The sequence below is a fragment of the Hyla sarda genome, chromosome 6, assembly GCF_029499605.1.
Source record: "Hyla sarda isolate aHylSar1 chromosome 6, aHylSar1.hap1, whole genome shotgun sequence".
Classification (NCBI taxonomy): Eukaryota; Metazoa; Chordata; class Amphibia; order Anura; family Hylidae; genus Hyla; species Hyla sarda.
Window position 1 is genome coordinate 232,469,017 of NC_079194.1, and position 20,445 is coordinate 232,489,461.

At 41.8% G+C, this 20,445-nt stretch overlaps 1 protein-coding gene across 3 annotated transcripts in view; it reads right to left on the reverse strand.

The window, feature by feature from the left end:
* Positions 1–241: 241 nt before the first annotated feature.
* Positions 242–20,445, reverse strand: part of ANO3 (anoctamin 3) — a 434,465-nt gene continuing 414,261 nt past the window's right edge. For all 3 annotated transcript variants that reach the window (XM_056526698.1, XM_056526699.1, XM_056526701.1), the window contains 6 exons: positions 15,904–16,049; positions 14,043–14,195; positions 10,513–10,660; positions 10,345–10,425; positions 8,613–8,718; positions 242–7,185 (listed from right to left, as the gene is read on the reverse strand). In XM_056526698.1, coding sequence (XP_056382673.1) covers positions 7,003–7,185; positions 8,613–8,718; positions 10,345–10,425; positions 10,513–10,660; positions 14,043–14,195; positions 15,904–16,049 — 817 coding nt within the window. In that variant the 3' untranslated portion in view covers positions 242–7,002. The remainder of the gene's footprint in view (positions 7,186–8,612; positions 8,719–10,344; positions 10,426–10,512; positions 10,661–14,042; positions 14,196–15,903; positions 16,050–20,445) is intronic.

Below are 20,445 nucleotides of genomic sequence, written 5' to 3' on the forward strand. Positions count from 1 at the left end.
AGAGCTGTCAATCACTGAGAAGGACCACCCATTTGACTAATTAGCCCAGAAAGAGCAAAGCTTTTCATGAATAAAAGAGAAGTGATCTTGAAATGTTTCCAACACAACTATACTGTATATCCATCTGCTCAGCTCCTCCTGCTCTATAAACATGGGGCCTGCAGATTTGCACTGTATTTTACATATTTTAAAAAATACACACATGAGACAACAATAAAATTCTTTCCAGTGTCATGTTTATTTAGTAATTCATATTTTCCATTTAAAATATACACAATGCAAATATTTTGTATCCAAGAAATAATTTAAGCAAGTGTTTGGTTGTTTTTTTTTGTTTTTTTTCTTTTTCTTACATTTTATAATTTAATGCATAAAGTATGTAAACATTGATAATTAAAAATATTGTACATGAAATGTTAGGTGTCATTTTACATCAATATGAACAATGCATTGCATACAATATATTAAAATGAAGATATGTAAAATGCACATTGTATAAGGAAGAAGTTATACAACACTGTATCACTCTGCGCAACCACATGTGCACATTTACAAGCTTTGGGTCTTTTCTAGCACTTGAGGGATATGGTGCAATGTACTTTGTGCCCTGATAACAGGATGGTTATGTTTGTAGTTGTAGTTAAAATGCTGAAATACCTCGGGTAAGGGACAATGAAAATAAGCCTCTTAAAACTTTAGTGTTGGACTTTAATTTGGACTTTTTTGGTTTACATTAGGCTGTGTAATGTTTTGCTTTACTAAAAAGGTAGGAATCCTGGTCTGTTGTGTTAAGATAGGAAAAGTGCTTTATTCTCTATATGTACATCTATTTGTCTAGTCATCAAAATGTCATAATTATTATATTTTAAGAGAAGATTTTCTATATGAGCTGGAAAAGAGAGCTCCTTAATATTTTAATATTAAATTAAATAATAAAAACCTATTGACTAGTTACAAGGATAAAATATTTTACAGTAAGGAGCTTAACATGCCCAGCAGTCTCTTTACAAAAAAACACATTGAAATGTTGACTGTCAGATTATTTGTGCTATTTCTGAACATTTTATGTCTGTTTTAGTAAATACATAAAATCCCTAAAAAATGAAAATTCTGAAGCATCTTCTACTGCGTTGTGTTGTCCTTCTGATATCTCTCATAGAAATGTATGTTTTATGTAAAAGATTGACAACTGGGAATTACCATTTTTGTAGTCAGAAAATGTGTTTCTACACATTATGTGGTGATTGGATGTCAGACTGTGCAAGGATACAACCCCAAATGGGAACACCCAGTTGCCAATTTATTCACAAATTACTAGAAGGAATAACAGGGGAAAACTTTATAAGAGTTATAAAAAAAGAATATACTCCAGATTAATTATATATTATTAGGAATGCAAATATCTACTTAAAGGGGGTATCCATTGCTAGACATCTTATCCCCTATCCAAAGGACAGGGGATAAGATGTCTGATCGCGGGTGTACGGCAGCTGTAACCCCCGCAATCTCCGTGCTGACATCCAGCGTTCTGAACATTATGTTCAAAATGCTGGGTTCGGGAGGCCGTGTTTGTGATGTCATGCCACACGCCTTCCATTCATGTCTATGAACATGAATGGAGGGGGTGTGGCCTGATGTCATGGGGGCGTGCCGTGATGTCACGACCACGGCCTCCTCAACCCAACGTTTTGAACATAATATTCATAATGCCAGGTTTCTGCACTGAGATTGTGGGGGATCCCAGTGGCCTGACCCCCGTGATGAGACATCTTATCCCCTATCCTTTGGAAAGGGGTAAGATGTCTAGCAACAGAACACCCCTTTTAAGTAAATAGACATGTTTAGAGACAGATCTCTTTGGATAGATGTTTTTGATAAATGAATATATGAATTAAATACAATTTTGTATTAAATATTGTAACATATTTAATGAACTAAAACTATTTGGCAATAAACCCATTATGGGTTATTATTAAGCAGCTGTTTATTGGGAAGACATTCTTTTAAAGAGTGACAAATGCAGTTGTAATGGCATAAGGTTCATGAGTTCACATTATTTTCTTTTAGCCCAACATGAACACTTTTAAATACAAAAATAAATAGCTGGATAATTCCTTTAAAAACTCAACAACTACTAGAGCACAACTCATATCAAGTTGTTTTCCTACCATATGTGATGTGTCTACATATTGGCTCCCAATTTTATTTTATTTTTATTTTTTTTGTGGGGGGGGGGGGGATCTAAATAATAATGTAATGAATCCAAGTTAAGACTGTAATGGACTTCATCTGGTTTCTTCTCCTTTTTACTGAGCAGTATAGCAGAGCAGACTCCATTATACTGTACTGACTAAACACAATGGACCTGGAATCAGAATAAAGTGTTTTACCAAACTGTAATCCTGTATATCTGATTTGCTATTTCCAAAAGAAGTCCAGACATTATTTTCATGCTCTGTATAAAAGTTTTAAACGTCTATTGTTTAGCTCCACCCTGCTTTGTTTCTTGGTCAAAGCAAACATACAAGACTATCTAAGGCTCTGTTCACATCTTGTTTTATACTTCTGTAGGAGATACAGTAGACATTCAAAATGTTTCTCAAACTATTCTGCCAACATATGCCATTATAAAGGCATACAAAGGCCTACATTGGCAATTAAAGGGGTATTCCAGGAATTTTATTTATTTGACTATGCTACGGGGGCTGTAAAGTTAGTGTAGTTCATAATATAGTGTCTGTACCTGTGTGTGACAATTTTATCACAATTCTTATGTGATTTTTCACCCCAAAATTTATTTTTACAAAATTACTGTTGTCTCAGATTTTTCCCAGGTTGCAATGCGGCCGAGACCTGACTCACTAGTCAGCTGATGACAGGGAGCCTGTCTGCTTCACTGAGTGGAGGGATTGTTTAGTTGATCTGCTACTAATGCAACAGGTGTAGGCACCCTGATTGAAAACCACAGGTCTTTGAATGGATGCAGCTCATTTATGTTTCAATGGTTTGGGTGGTTGATGTGTGGGAGGGAGGAAAATTGAATTATGGGATTTGTAGTCAAAAAATAAAAATCAAACAGGAAATACCAGCTCACAAAAAGCTAGCCACAGTATTATGGTAATCTCACAACATAGCCATTTAGCCCCAAGACAAGCACAGATCCTTCCTAAGCATGTCCATTACTGTCTGCCAGGTACGTACTAAAATCACCTTATGGTGGATAACCCCTTTAACTCTTATTGTAAAAAAAATGTGTATTGTAGGATACATCTTTTTATGGTGTTCTTCTGTTTAGGAGAGCACAGCAAACAACACTTTCCTCTGCAGTAAAACAAAAAAAAAGTAAGTTGATGCATACTGACCCAATATGTGCAAAAAGGCTTATGCTGGGTGCATGGAGGTCTATGAATATGTTCGAAGTGTGTGCCGGAAGCATTTCTGTGCATAAGCAGAGCCCAGTAGGATAGTAAACATTGATCTAATACTTTAAGTCAATGTAACTTTCATAGGAGATGATGTTGGTGGATCAGATTTGGTAACAGTATCACATAGGCAAATTAAAATGTTTTTACACAGTCATCAAAGTACAAAGTTACAGGATATTCTTATTTTAATCTTTACAAAATGCTGACAACACTTTGCCTAAGGGCACTTGATGTAAAAACACCTAATGTATAGCCCAAACATATGTATGCCATACAAATGCACACATCACCCATTGACACCCATTGTAAAAACGGTGAAAACCTTAATCATGTGATTTACCTAATAGGAAAAAATCTGATCTATTTAGTGATTGATCATGTTGACTGCTAAGGGTTACGGTAAGATGAGTTATTCATGCATCTCAGTAAACTAGAGGCCCCATTCACACAAGGACCATGCAGACTTCTAATTCTAGGATGGAAAGGTTTCATGTGTATCAACATCAACTTTTATATTACAAAATGATACTTGCATAAATGTTTAAGATTCGTGTGAAAGGGTTTGCACCGCAAAATCCATTGCATCAAGAATCTGTACGTAAACAAACAAATCAAAAATACTGCATATAAAAACAGCTGCATGCTACCCTGAAGCATAAAAATAACTATTTGTCCTGAAGTGGTATGCATATAAGTCAATGCTTTCATATAAAATGTATGCTTCTGCTTACTACATTCAGATTATCGCATGAAAGAAACAGAACATATTGTGCAAATATATACAGTAACATTTCTTTAAATGGAAGCTATCATTACTTTCTTCCTGTCCAAACCATAATTCCTTTATTGACAGATCTTCCCAAACCGATCAAGGCCGGAGGGACAGGCAGAAGCTACCTGGACTACCCTGACGGTTTGGGCAGCATGAAAGCAATGCCTTTAATTTGGCATCAATGGGAAATGATAGGACTTTTTATCAGATGGTAATAGAGTGGCAAACACAAGGAAAACCCAAAATACCATGTGCCCAGGGCTCCAGTCCTGCAGGAACATGTGGGAACTGAGTTCCTGCACTTTTTCCACGGAAGGAATACCATTCCCATTAGCAGGACCAGCCTTTGAATTGAAATCCTTGATGAGTTCCCACACTTTTTTTCACAAGGTCTTGACCCCTGCATGTGTCCCTTAAAGAGTACCTGTCACCAAATAAACTGTTCTAAAATAACTCAGGCTATGTTCCCTAACTACTCCTAACACCCCTCCTACCCCTAAAAAAATTCTGATCTTCAAAAAACTGTGTATCTTACCATTCTTCTTGCTCACATAGTGCAATTTCCCAGCAGGAGAAAGTGGGAATTTCCCTGCAGGCATGATATTTCTGAAGCCTGCTGGGGGACCACTTCCGCCCACACATCGTTGCAGCGCTGTGATGAATAGAAGACATTAGGCTTTGTGCATTTTTCTGTCTGTGTTGCTGTCAGTGAGGCTCTCCTGCAGGTTTCAGTCTGTGGAGCTTTCTGTGAGAATCTGTAGAGCTTTCACTTTCTGTGCAGCTGCCAATCAAGCTCAGTGCAGACAGGAGTACTTCGTGAGTTTGGTCTCCTGCCAGGCCGGAAGGAGACCAAACTCACTGTATTAATTGTGGCAGGGAACAGAACAGAGCCACCTAGTGGCCGTTTTTTATATTACATTTTAAACATAGTTATGTTGATAATTTTAAAATCAAGTGAATGGGAACACTAAATTAAAAGTGTAATTTGGTGACAGGTACTCTTTAAGGCTCGCTTGACTACAAACATATTATGGTGCTCATAGATTTCTTAGAGGCCCTACTATACCTCATATGGCTCAAATTTCAAGTGAATGTCTACAGAGGTTTTTTTTTTTTTTTAATCTAATTCTGTATGAATTCCACTGAATTTTTTTTATAAGATTCCATATCCCAGAGCTATTTTTCCCTGGTAACACTGCCATACAGTGAAGCTTTATATGGTAGCAGAATGTCTAAAATGTAATAATACAAAGTCATAGGCAAACCATGTGCCACCATATTGAGTTTTAATCAGAGAATTTTCTAAAAGAAAAAAAAAAATTCTGATCTTGTCTCCACTTCGGATCTTTTTATTACAATACTTTGCTGGATAAAGTGGCAGATTATAAGATTAACAAATAATGTTAATTAGCTAGTTAAAAATATGTTGTTTATATTTAGTATCTCAAGTTAAATAACATTACTCAATAACCTAATTTAGAAAAATCATGTGTGCAAATTTATGTGGAAATGCTCATTTTGATAGAAAAACATGGTAAAGAATAACATTTTAAAAACAAGAAAAAATTTCAAAAATTTTTGCAATTCTTTTTTTTTTTTTTTGTCCTGGAACACTTTTGTTATCTTTCAGAAGGAAGCGTATTGTGGCATTATCCCATTCAGTCATTTAGAGGCCCACTGAATGGTTAATGTTTAGGGTGTTAGCAGTTCCCCCTCTGTTACCTACTGGGAACATGCTTTCTAACTGCATAGTTTTTTTTATGGTTTGCACAATAAACGCCATAAATGTTTCATAAATTTACGCTCTATTTGAAAACATGTGCAGGGAAATTCTAAAAGCTTTTATAACCAAACTGCCTGATAGGATCTTTATGTGCAAGTCATATGTAAAGTAGGCAACGGCACGTCACAAAAACATCATATTAAAGACCCATTTCTTCAAATCCAGTTATGGTGAGGTGATAGCCATTAAGCTGCCTGGATGCTGAGGCTGCCATAAGTGGATGTCCAGCACCCTACAAAATCTTGAAGCCTTCTGCATTGTCCAAGTCATGCTTTTAGATTTAGTTATGTCCTTGGAAGAGTGCACTGTAGGTTCAATCCATGGAAGAAATATTCCCAACTTCTCATGCAAATCTTAAGGAGAATTTTTAGATGTTGTTTCATAGATGGACTCTTGTCTTTCTTTCCACCTTTAGGACTATTTATCATTATGTTTCCAGTCCTCTGTGTTGGGATTTTGTACAAGTACATTTATAAAATGGTTTGTTTTGATTTTAAATATTTTTTTAGCAAATCGTATGACGTAGTAAATACCTGGTCGCCTGCTCGGTGTATGCTGGAGCTTCTTAGTGATCAGCAATGATAGAAATGTAAGTTAAGGAATATCTACAAGTCAAGAGCAGCCATGGATTAGATAAGCACTGTGAGATGTGTTGTTTATACAGTGCCAGGGGGCATATCATTCCTACAAAGATGTTGGCATAGCCAAGCCTCAGGAGATGTGGTAGAATGGTTTCCAGTCATAGACATGACATAGGTCTAGCTTTACTAGAAACACTTCAGTCCCTATAACACTGCATTTCATTGCATTTGTGCTCCGACACCATGTGTATTCCAGTTTATATATGGCTGGCATACATATTTCAATATACATATATGACCATTGTCCTATAATAGACATATATGTGAATAATCCAATGTATGTGTTATGGGAAATGCATTTAACAATATAAGTTGATACCCCATGTTTTAAAATCTCGGCTGCTATCTTGTACGTGTGAGGTTTTGCTCCTGAGGCATCACTTAAGGCCATTCATGGTTGTAGTGTTTTCCATTTTTTTTCCGTTCACGTTGTAAGTGCTCTAGTTCAGCCTCATACATCATCTCCTGGACCAGGTACTTCTCTCGCCTCATTCGGTCACATAGATCTTTTGGCATATCCGGGATGAGGTAAGCAATAAAGGATTTTATCCCAAATACAAGGTGCTATGGAACCAAGATATAAAAAAGTAAAAAAAAATAACAATAATGGTTGGCAATGAGATATCAAGCAAAATTAATATTTAGGAGGTAAAATATCAGTTTGGAAAAGCTTTTCACTGTATACCAGGCACAGCTCTATACATTATGTACCAGCTGTGCCTTATGCTGCAGCTACTAAAAAATGTATGGCACTGTGCATGGCAAACAATTAAGAGGCCACGGCACCATGGTGCCTGTAATAGGTTGATCTGTGTAGGTGCTGGGAGTCGGACCCCTGCCATTTTGGTATTGATTGACTATCCTAAGGGCAGGCCATCAATTTTAAAGTTCCATCAGGCCTAATTAATGTATCATTTATTAGGAGGTCTAGGATTGTTAAGTGCTTGGATAATAATAATGAAGATGATAATATTTAATATATCATATTACTGATAGCATCCAACAAGAATGCAAAAAGGATTATTTGGGCTCAATATTAGCAAATGGTTTGGGCCCCTACACTCACCCTCAAAACTTTAATGTCTGACAACCCACATCTTGTACTCTGCTTCTTAGGCATGTGAGCAAGCTGGTTACACTTCTTTCCAAACACAGTAAACCAATTATTTGAAAATTAAGGAAAATAACAGGACTTTATTGCAACCTCTCAAACCCATACCATATATTTAGTGGGCCCTTAAAGGGGTACTCTGCCCCTAGACATCTTATCCCCTATCCAAAGGATAGTGGATAAGATGTCAGATCGCCGGGGCCCTGCTGCTGGGGACCCCCGGGATCTCCGCTGCGGCACGGCGCTATCATTACTGCACAGAGCGAGTTCGCTCTGCACGTAATGACAGGCAATACAGGGGCCGGAGCATTGTTACGTCACGGCCACGCCCCTGGTGACATCACGGCCCTCCCCCTCAATACAAGTCTATGGGATGCCACGCCCCCGCCATAGACTTAGATTGAGGGGGCGGGCCGTGATGTCATGAGGGGTGGAGCCATGATGTCACGCTGCTCCGTCGCCTTTATCGCCCGTCATTATGCACAGAGCAAGCACAGCAGCGGGGCCCCGGCGATCTGACATCGTATCCCTTATCCTTTGGATAGGGGATAAGATGTCTAGGGGCAGAGTACCACTTTAAGGAGTTGGTAATGAAATACTATTTAGGCCATGTGTGGACACATTTGTAAATATGAAAGGCACCACATTAGGAACTGTTTTTTCAGATCAACACATCTAAGTAGCATATTTGTATTTTCTTGGTGGGTTATAGGTGGGGGAAGACCAACAGGTAAGTTTAGCCTCCCTACAGTGATGAAGGCATCTCTGACATCCAGTATGTGAACACTTAACTCAAAGCTATGTGCAATGAAGCAAAGGGATTAGAATATCTCCATGTAAAATATTGTCAAATAGGTCTAACAAAAAAAAAATTACATACCTCAAAAACTATGATGAAGGCTAGTCGTGCAGCCAAAACATGCCAAAACTGCAGGGTGAACTCATAGGGGCTTGAGCTCCAAGGAGGCGCCCGGTAATCTCGATATCTGTGGAGTGGAAAATAACTTTAATACTTTATTAGGAACAGCATTTTGTTTATAGATTTCCAATCAGAATGGAAACTGCTGTAGCAGTATTTGCCGATTTTATTATTGACTGTTCCACAGTCAATAATAATGAAACCTAAACCAGCTAGGAGTTGGTATAGATCCCCATTAGTTTCTGGCAAAAATTATAGTAAGGCTGGGTTCACACTAAGGAATTTCCAAGCATAATTGCACTTTAGAAACTATGCTCAGAAATTCAGATTCAGCAGAATTCCATTGCTGTCAATAGAATTCTGCTGCACAGTCCACGCCACAGAATTTCAGCGGTAGAGTTTCTGCTTCTGCAACTCCACCGTGGAAAGAATTATCTTGGTCATTATATCAGCAGAATCCAAGTGGAATACAATGGCATCTATGGGGACGGCAATGTCCACAAGGTCCTAGCGTCGGCTGATTCAGTTGGCGCTGGCTGCACTCGGAATCTCTGAAATGTTTGTTTCAGCTGGAGATTCCGATGTGAACCTAGCCTAAATGTGCTCTGCCACATAAGTCCATGACCATTTCCTGTTAAGAATTACCTACTTAACAAAAAATGGCAACTGTTGGTGGAAAGCAGTCAAAAAGTAAGCTTTCCACAAAAATGTACAACTTTTGTATGCCAGACTGGCTGCTCAGAACATATATCAATTTTTGACATGGAGAACAGAGTACTTTTGCCCAGTGTTTGTAGTATACATTTAACAAATGCTAAGTGAACGCTCCAACATTCACCTGATGGAGTGCAAAAAAAAAACAAAAAAACTTTTGACTGCTAATAGGGCCAGTATCACTATATCAACTTGTATTGCTCCATGGAATAGTGCAGCAGACTAATGTTCCATAGTTTATTATTATTTTTATTTTTTTTACAGTAGGAGCCTATGGAGAATTGGTGCCCTAGCAACTAAGGCCAGGTTCACATTATCATTGTGTTCCATTCGGGGAGCTCTTTTGCAGAGTCGATCCAGTGACAGAAAACATGTTTGCAGTATTTTTTAGTTCATTCTTAGTTCAAGTCCTGTAATTTGAACAGATTCAGCAAACGGGGCAACTCTAAATGGAGACGTAAGAGAAACCCCTTCTCTAAACCCCCTTGCTATGTTTGTTCTGAGTGAGTGTACAACTTCTTAAAGCCTTAAAGGGTTACTCCGCACATATACATCTTATCCCCTATCCAAAGGAACTTCACTCCGTGCCGGATGACTGGCAATGCGGGGCGGAGGCTCCTGATGTCCTCATAGACTTGCATTGTGAGGGCGTGGCCATGATGTCAAGAGCAGGGCATGGCCGTGACATCACGAACCTCCGGCGCTGCATCCGACACTCTAAACGAACACCATGTGAGCCAGAGAGATTGCGGGGGTCCCCAGCAGAAGGACCCACACGATCAGACATCTTATCCCTTATCCTTTGGACAGAGTATAAGATGTCTAGGGGTGGAGTACCCCTTTAACAGAAACTAATAACAAGAACCTATTCATATTTGAAACTGGAATATCTTATGGCATATTTAACTAAGGCAAAAATGTACTGTAAAATGTGAAAAATGCTATGAACCCAACACTTACATGAAAGTGCTTGACATACCTGCAATACCCAGTGAATCCCTCACCAAGTTCACTCAGATCAAATACTGATAAACTGCTGTTCACATAGCCCCGGAGACATCTGGGACACAAACACATTTACAGATTAGACAGCTGATATGGAGACCATTATACAATATAAATATTATTAGGTGGAAAAAAGCATTACTTTTCGTGTCTGTATCCTTGGTCCTGGCAGGGACCATACTTGAAAGCATATACAAAGCGAGGAATATAATCAGAGGTGATAGCAATGACAAAGGCGTTGGTGATAACGGCCAGAACACCGATTCCTTCCAAAATTCCATACCAGATTCCTAAATAAAAAAAACAGACCCATAGTTAAAATTATTTGCATATATTGTATTGAGTGAGACCAAAACTAACTTTGTTTAGATTAAAGGGGTATTCCAGGAATTTTTTGTATTTGACTATGCTCAGGGGCTGTAAAGTTAGTATAGTTCATAATATAGTGTCTGTACCTGTGTGTGACGGTTTTCTTACAATTCTTCTGTGATTATTGCCCTAATATTAATTTTTATCAGCATACAAAATTACTCATGTCTCAGGATTTCCCAGGTTGCAGTGTGTCGAGACCTGACATCACTAGTCAGGTGATCAGAGGGAGCCAGTTCTGCTTCAATTTTGCAGCAGCTGTAGGCCCCCTGGTTAGAAAACACTGTGTTTCAATGGGTGGGGTGGCTGATGCGTGGGAGGAAGGAAAGTGATCTCAAAGTTTCATGCATGGAACTATGGGATGTGTAGTTTAGAGACCAAAAACACAGGAAATTCCCAGTTCTGGCAGGTAAGTACTAAAATCACCTTATGGTGGATAACCCCTTTAATAAAATAATAATGCCTGACAGAAGTTGAATGATCAAGAAGATACTTTGCCTAAGGTTTTAGCATTGCCTGCCTCCGATGTGTGTGATGTCCACATACAATTCAGGATTTAAAAGGAGTTTTCCAGTGTAGAAATTACATTTTTATTTACACTTCTCAAAAACATAAAGGGAACACTAAGATAACACATCCTAGTTCTGAATGAATGAACTAATCATATTAAATACTTTCGTCTTTACATAGTTGAATGGGCTGACAACAAAAATCACACAAAAATGATCAATGGAAATCAAATTTATGAACCCATGGAGGTCTGGATATGGAGTGTCACTGAAAATCAAAATGGAAAACCGCACTACAGGCTGATATAATGTCCTTAAAACAAGTCAAAATGAGGCTCAGTAGTGTGTGTGGCCTCCACGTGACCGTATGACCTCCCTACAATGCCTGGGCATTCTCCTGATAAGGTGGAGGATGGTCTCCTCAGGGATGTCCTCCCAGACCTGGACTAAAGCATCTGAAAACTCCTGGACCGTCTGTGGTGCACCAAGGCGATGGTGGATGGAGCGAGACATGATGTCCCAGATGTGCTCAACCGGATTCAGGTCTGGGGAAGATTTGCCAATCTTGGTGCTCTTTGGCAAATGCCAAACGTCCTGCACGATTTTGGGCTGTAAGCACAACCCCCACCTGTGGACGCCTGGTCTTCATACCACCCTCATGGAGTCTGTTTCTGACCGTTTGAGTGGACACATGCACATTTGTGGCCTGCTGGAGGTCATTTTGCAGGGCTCTGGCAGTGCTCCTTTTACTCCTCCTTGCACAAATGCCAAGGTAGCGGTCCTGTTGCTGGGTTGTTGCCCTCCTACACGTCTCCTGATGTACTGGCCTGTCTCCTGGTAGCGCCTCCATGCTCTGGACACTACGCTGACAAACACAGCAAACCTTGTCGCCACAGCTCGCATTGATGTGCCATCCTGGATGAGCTGCACTACCTGAGCCACTTGTGTGGGTTGTAGACTCCGTCTCATGCTACCATTAGAGTGAAAGCACCATCAACATTCAAAGGTGATTAAAACATCAGCCAGGTAGCATAGGAACTGAGAAGTGGTCTGTGGTCACCACCTGCAGAACCACTTCTTTATTGAGGGTGTCTTGCTAATTGCCTATAATTTCCACCTGTTGTTTCATCCATTTGCACAACAGCATGTGAAATTGATTGTCAATCAGTGTTGCTTCCTGAGGGGACAGTGTGATCTCACAGAAGTGTGATTGACTTGGAGTTACATTGGCCCTCATTTACTATTGCAAACCCGACATGTTTGTCGGGTTGTGCGCCAGAAATTCTGTCTGCACCAGATTATGTGCCAGAATTTGCGGCAGAGTTGAAAAAAACCTGACTAGCTCTCCATTTAGCTTAGAAAATCCGAAAAAGGGGCGTGGTCACCGGGAAAGGTGCGTGTTCCAGACATTTTCACAAAAACCCAACATATTTACAAAGGTTTCAATATAAAATGTGGTGGATTTGTGCTGAGGAAAACCCGACAGGTCAGAGCATGTGTAAAAAAAGCAAAGTGTAGGGAAAGTGGAAAATGTAGGGAAACCTAAGTAAATACTGTGGAAAATAAATTGTAGGGAATTAAAACCCACAAAGAAACCTACACAACACTCTTAGTAAATAAGGGCCATTGTGTTGTTAAAGTGCAGTTTATTATTTAGGAATTTAGTGTTCTCTTGAGTGGTTTCCCAAGGCATCTCTTTATCTGGGGGACCTGTCCTGCTCTGTATTGCTCAAGAAACCTATTGACCTGAATGGATACTATATGGTGGAGTATTTCCCCTGCGTTGTTACTAAATGACCCTTCTAACAATAGGGATTGTCCAAAGCGGAGAACACCTTTAATTTAGATGAGTACGTTCTATTGACTTCTCCTTTATGGTGTTTGACTACATGCTCAAATCATTCAGTGTACAAAAAAATGCCAACAATCTCTTAATGGCTCCAGATACCCAGGTCATCAGTGTCAGTGGCGCCCTCTACAGTAATGATATTTGAAGCAGCGTATGTGACCGTAAACATTACACAGCCCACAACACCTGTCCCTAACCACAGCTTAACACTTCTATCAACTAAGCTGGTATGAGCCATATAGAGGAAGACAACAAGTAGGATGGCTACCTATAACTAGTTTACTTACTCATCCCATGCAACTTACTAATCAGTAGTCTGTCACTGTCAATATAATGCAAATTATTAATGTAATTCTCTGCCCTGTTGTTCCATGTATTGCAAATCATATAGGTCATCTAGTGTTTGTGTATTCCTGAATATTTGCCAGATAATTTTTTGCTCTGTATCACACACCCACAACTGTCTAGTATTTGACAAAAATTCTAACTAAACATTTATTTAAAGGGGTACTCCGATGCTCCAGCATTCTGAACATTCAGAATGCTCGGAGCCGAAGGCCGTGATCGTGACATCCCGGCCACGCCCCCTGTGCTGTCCCGCCATGCCCTCTCCATTCATGTCTATGGGAGGCGGCGTATCAGCTGACACGCCCCCTCCCATAGACATGAATGGAGGGTGCGTGGTGTGACATCACGAGAGGGTGTGGCTGTGTTGTAACGACCACTGCCGCAGGAACCTGGCATTTGCTTACAATGCCGGGTTCTGCAGGAGATCGTGGGGGCCCCAGCAGCGGGACCCCCGCGATCAGACATCTTATTCCCTATCCTCTGGATAGGGGATAAGATGTCTAGCAGCAGAGTACCCCTTTAAGAAAAATAGTAATTCACATCTCAATCCCACATTCAGTTATGATTCCAGAGACATCAATGGAGCTAAATGCATACCTATATCAGTGGCTCGGGCAGGCATGGGCCTTCTCCACTGTGTCACAAACTTATAAGCATCCAGTCTGATCTCAATGATATTGTTAAGCAATGCCAGAAGAGGAGCCAATGGGAAGGCAGCAACGAAGATTGTGGTGAATCCAAACTGTATGACTAAATAATAAAAGGCCATTAGGACATTTGTAGAACAACATTATTACTACATATTTCAAAGACAAATTATAGACCTTGTAGCATCAGAATACTTGCCAACAGTGCCAGTCATGTGAACTAAACTGACTCACATAAGAGGAGAGGTTTATGATAACTGGCATTAAAATGAGAATCTTTGGCAATGTTGGGGTATTTTTGGAGATTTTACAATGTCCCTCAAATTAGTATTGAAATTGCGGTTTCTATTCGAAATTGTCTAGGAACATAATTTGTACACCCTTCAGCACAGGTTAAAGGAATTTTCCAGAATATTACATTCATGTGGTGTCCTACTTCATGGATCGCCTCCAATCAGCAGAGCACTACCTCTTTATTCTGCTCAGTGGTAGGGATCCTGGAGTTGGGACACCTATCGATCATACATTGATGACTTATTCCAAGACTAGGCCATCAATAAAATGGCCCTAAGATACATTTTCTCTCTAAGTGCATGTATCACCTATCCATACCTATCACATATTTAATTAAATTTTTTTTTAAGGGTAGGTAAAGGTGTAGTGGTAGTATTCTAACATCATTTCTGGTAGTCTATTGTCCTAGTGGTTAATACCTAGCATTACTAGTAGTCTAGGGTAAATAACAGGGGCCCTGATTTACTATTGTAAACCCGATCTGTTGGGTTGTGCGCCAGAAATTCTGCCTGGGCCAGAATCTACGCCAGAATTTTCATCAGAATTGAAAAAAACCGGACCAACTCTCCAATTTATGGAGAAAACCCGAAAAAGAGGTGTGGCTTTTGGAGAAAGGAGGCGTGTCCCTGACATTTTCTAAAAATACCAACATATTTACTAAGGTTTCCATAGTGAATGTGGTGGATTTGAGCTGAGGAAAACCCTACAGCTCAGAACATGTGTAAAAAAAAGCAAAATGTAGGGAAAAGTGCTAAATGTAGGGAAACCTTAGTAAATACAGTGGAAAAATATCTGTTGGGAATAAAAACTAATAAAGAAAACTACACAGCACTCTTAGTAAATCAGGGCCAATATTCATAATACATGGTGGTCTAGAATGGATATGGGTTAATGAGTTTTTCGTGGGACTTAAAGGGGTACTCCGGTGAAAACCTTTTTTCTTTTAAATCAACTGGTGGCAGAAAGTTAAACATATTTGTAAATTACTTCTATTGAAAATATCTTAATCCCTCCTGTACTTATTAGCTGCTGAATACTACAGATGAAATTATTTTCTTTTTGGAATGTTCTTCTGATGACATCACGACCACAGTTCTCTCTGCTGACGTTATTATAATAATAATAATAGCGCTTTATTTATTGTTGTCCTTAGTGGGATTTGAACCCAAGTCCCCAGCACTGCAAGGTAGCAGTGCTAACTACTGAGCCACCATGCTGCCCTTAACATGATATCATCAGTGTTCCAAAAAGAAAGGAATTTCCTCTGTAGCATTCAGCAGCTAATAAGTACTGGAAGTACTGGATTTTTTAATAGAAGTAATTCACAAATATGTTTAACTTTCTGCCACCAGTTTATTTAAAAGAAAAAAGGTTTTCACCGGAGTACCCCTTTCAATATTAATAGCCAATCCATTCCAGGACATTAGAATTAGCTGCCAGGCATAAAACCAACCCTCAGTACCAGCTTATGCCAGATCATGCAAAATAAGGTTATAAGATGCACTTCTTTATTTTACCCATTTCTAAGTACTCTTCCATCAAACCATGAGCATTCATGGGCTGCAGGTTCCAGTCTTTTTCCCACTGTGGTAATGTTAACTTGCTTTCTACAGCTTGTCCTCCTTTTTTCATTTTCCTTCGGGACCACCAGTTTTGAAGAAGTCTGAAATAGATAGGAAATATAATGAAAATACTTATACCAGCCGGGTCTATAGTAAAACTACAATTAAGGTTACATAGGAACCTCGCCTGTGAAACTGAAATACAATGTTGCTATTAGATATAATATATTCCCAAGTAATATTACATTATCTTATAATTTTTTTTAATGTTATAAAATATAATTTTAGCCGGCCATAAAAATTGAGTGATCTCTCTGTCATCTATGTGAATCTTCTTGTTTTCAGGACCAGGATCATATTTAGCTTGAAATGTCATTCTCTACATATTTTAAATCAAAAGAAGCACCAACTATCCACCCATACAAAGCCTATATATATATATGTTCAATCATGTAATATTTGAAAATTAAAGACATTTATTTAAGAAGACACAAGAAACATTGTACATAACACAATGACGCAGTTTCCTTCAAAGTAGGCACCTTTGGATCTCAAACAGTTCTCCCAACATTTCTTCCACTGCTTAAAAACACTCTGCAAAATCCTTTGTTGGAATCCGATGCCTTATTGTATTTCCCTGAGTCTCATCAATGGTCTTAACTCTCTATTTTTGTATTGGGAAAATTTTAAAAATTGAAAACGTATCTGTGTTACAGATTCTCGGCCATCACTGAAGTATTTTTAAATGCGTAACACTCTCCGAAAGCCTTCTGAATAATCTGAATAGTTTCTTTGGAGTACACAGAAACCTTACCTTCATATTACAGACCTGCAAGGGGTCAAGCTTTCCCAGCTAGTAAGAACAAATAGTATTGTACTGTAAAATAACCAAAGTAAAGTGAGGGGAGTGCCTAAAACTTGGCTTTTATTGTGTATCATTAAAATCTACACCAATATAAGTGCTCAGGTGAGACAACCTTATATCCCATGTAAAATACAAGCTCCATTAAGTCAGTTAAATATTGACTGAATAATCAACCAGGTGGAGTTTTTAGGTGTGCATGAATTATTTTTTAGTGCATCACCAGTAGCAACCTCATGTATATCCACTGTGGATGAAAAGAGTACTAAACTCAGTACATTATTATGGACATAACAATGTACACTCTTCTCAGTTAGTCACATGTCAGTACATAAGTACCGTGGGTGTCACGATGCCGGCTGGCAGGTAGTGGATCCTCTGTGCCAGAGAGGGATGGCGAGGACCGCGCTAGTGGACCGGTTCTAAGCCACTACAGGTTTTCACCAGAGCCCGCCGCAAAGCGGGATGGTCTTGCTGCGGCGGTAGTGATCAGGTCGTATCCACTAGCAACGGCTCACCTCTCTGGCTGCTGAAGATGCTGAAGATAGGCGCGGTACAAGGGAGTAGGCAGAAGCAAGGTCGGACGTAGCAGAAGGTCGGGGGCAGGCGGCAAGGATCGTAGTCAGGGGCAACGGCAGGAGGTCAGGAACACGGACTAGGAACAGACAAGGGAACGCTTTCACTAGGCACTAAGGCAACAAGATCCGGCCAGGGAGTGCAAGGGAAGTGAGGTGATATAGGGAAGTGCACAGGTGAACACACTGATTGGAACCACTGCGCCAAACAGCGGCGCAGTGGCCCTTTAAATCGCAGAGACCCGGCGCGCGCGCGCCCTAGGGAGCGGGGCCGCGCGCGCCGGGACAGAACAGACGGAGAGCGAGTCAGGTAGGGGAGCCGGGGTGCGCATCGCGAGCGGGCGCTACCCGCATCGCGAATCGCATCCCGGCTGGCAGCGGAATCGCAGCGCCCCGGGTCAGAGGACGTGACCGGAGCGCTGCCGCGGGGAGAGTGAAGCGAGCGCTCCGGGGAGGAGCGGGGACCCGGAGCGCTCGGCGTAACAGTACCCCCCCCCTTGGGTCTCCCCCTCTTCTTGGGGCCAAAGAACCTGAGGAAAAAAAAACTCAATTTTTTTCCGTGATGAGGTCCGATGCAAATTAGGAGGGGTTCTGTGTGGAAACGTACGAGACAGTCCAATCTTTTATTGTAAAAACAATAGATGTAGAGGGGTCTGGCGAGACTGGTCACAGGAACGTAGAACCTGTTGATGAGAGAGGCCAAAAAAAATTTTCCTGCAGATCCGGAATCCAAGAAGAGCATAGTAGAGAAGGAGAAGGTAGAGGCAGATATCCGCACAGGCACAGTAAGGCGTGGAGAAGCAGAGTTGACATCAAGAACTGTGTCACCTTTGTGCGGAGTCAGCGTACGTCTTTCCAGGCGGGGAGGACGGATAGGACAATCCTTCAGGAAGTGTTCGGTACCGGCATAGTACAGGCAAAGATTCTCCATGCGGCGTCGTGTCCTCTCTTGAGGTGTCAAGCGAGACCGGTCAACTTGCATAGCCTCCGCGGCGGGAAGCACAGGAACAGATTGCAGAGGACCAGAGGAGAGAGGAGCCGGGGAGAAAAAACGCTTCGTGCGAACAAAGTCCATATCCAGGCGGAGCTCCAGACGCCATCCGGAAGAACGCATGTCAATGCGAGTGGCAAGGTGAATGAGTTCAAGTAGGTCAGCAGGAGTCTCTCGTGCGGCCAGAACATCTTTAATGTTGCTGGATAGGCCTTTTTTAAAGGTCGCGCAGAGAACCTCACTATTCCAAGACAACTCGTAAGCAAGAGCACGGAACTGAATGGCGTACTCGCCAACGGAAGAAACACCCTGGGCCAGGTTCAGCAGGGCAATCTCGGCTGAAGAAGCTCGGGCAGGTTCCTCAAAGACACTTCGAATTTCCGAGAAGAAGGAGTGTACAGAGGCAGTGACGGGGTCATTGCGGTCCCAGAGCGGTGCGGCCCATGACAGGGCTTTTCCAGACAGAAGGCTGACTACGAAAGCCACCTTAGACCTTTCAGTAGGAAACTGGTCCGACATCATCTCCAAGTGCTGGGAACATTGCGAAAGAAAGCCACGGCAATACTTAGAGTCCCCATTAAATTTGTCCGGCAAGGACAGGCAGAGGCTAGGAGTGGCCACTCGCTGCGGAGGAGGTGCAGGAGCTGGCGGAGGAGAAGATTGCTGGAGAAGTTGCGACTGAAGTTGGTGCGAAATGGTGGACATTTCCGACAGCTGACGGGTTAGAAGGGCGATCAGTCGGGCTTGCTGGGCGGCCACCGTGGTGAGGTCAGCGACAACTGACAGAGGAACTTCAGCGGGATCCATGGCCGGATCTACTGTCACGATGCCGGCTGGCAGGTAGTGGATCCTCTGTGCCAGAGAGGGATGGCGAGGACCGCGCTAGTGGACCGGTTCTAAGCCACTACAGGTTTTCACCAGAGCCCGCCGCAAAGCGGGATGGTCTTGCTGCGGCGGTAGTGACCAGGTCGTATCCACTAGCAACGGCTCACCTCTCTGGCTGCTGAAGATGCTGAAGATAGGCACGGTACAAGGGAGTAGGCAGAAGCAAGGTCGGACGTAGCAGAAGGTCGGGGGCAGGCGGCAAGGATCGTAGTCAGGGGCAACGGCAGGAGGTCAGGAACACGGACTAGGAACAGACAAGGGAACGCTTTCACTAGGCACTAAGGCAACAAGATCCGGCCAGGGAGTGCAAGGGAAGTGAGGTGATATAGGGAAGTGCACAGGTGAACACACTGATTGGAACCACTGCGCCAAACAGCGGCGCAGTGGCCCTTTAAATCGCAGAGACCCGGCGCGCGCGCGCCCTAGGGAGCGGGGCCGCGCGCGCCGGGACAGAACAGACGGAGAGCGAGTCAGGTAGGGGAGCCGGGGTGCGCATCGCGAGCGGGCGCTACCCGCATCGCGAATCGCATCCCGGCTGGCAGCGGAATCACAGCGCCCCGGGTCAGAGGACGTGACCGGAGCGCTGCCGCGGGGAGAGTGAAGCGAGCGCTCCGGGGAGGAGCGGGGACCCGGAGCGCTCGGCGTAACAGTGGGCATAGCAATATCCACTTTTCTCGACACGTTTCTACCGAGATTAATTGGCGTCCTCAGGAGAATATCATGAACTATCCAGTTTAAAGACATAGCCCAAAGCACTGTGTTATGTTATTGAATACATTTATAGCATCAGTTATGTCATTGTGTCATGGAAGCGCATCGTGGCTGAGTAGTGTACGGCTCCCCGCCACTGCGGGTTATGCGCTCCGGCTGGTGATACCGTATTCGAAGGCAAGGAATTGTCACCAGGGAAGCATGAGGATACTATCCCTGGTTCATCTTGATTCCTGCCTATCTAACAGACACTGTTCTGTAGTTTAATATTGCTCAGTTTTTGTTGTAATTGAGGACTGAACTACTATCGTAATAGTTACTAGAACACAATGGCAAAAAAAACTGAGCAATATTAAACTACAGAACAGTGTCTGTAAGATAGGCAGGAATCAAGATGAACCAGGGATAGTATCCTCTTGCTTCCCGACTGACAATTCCTTGCCTTCAAATACGGTATCACCGGCCGGAGCGCA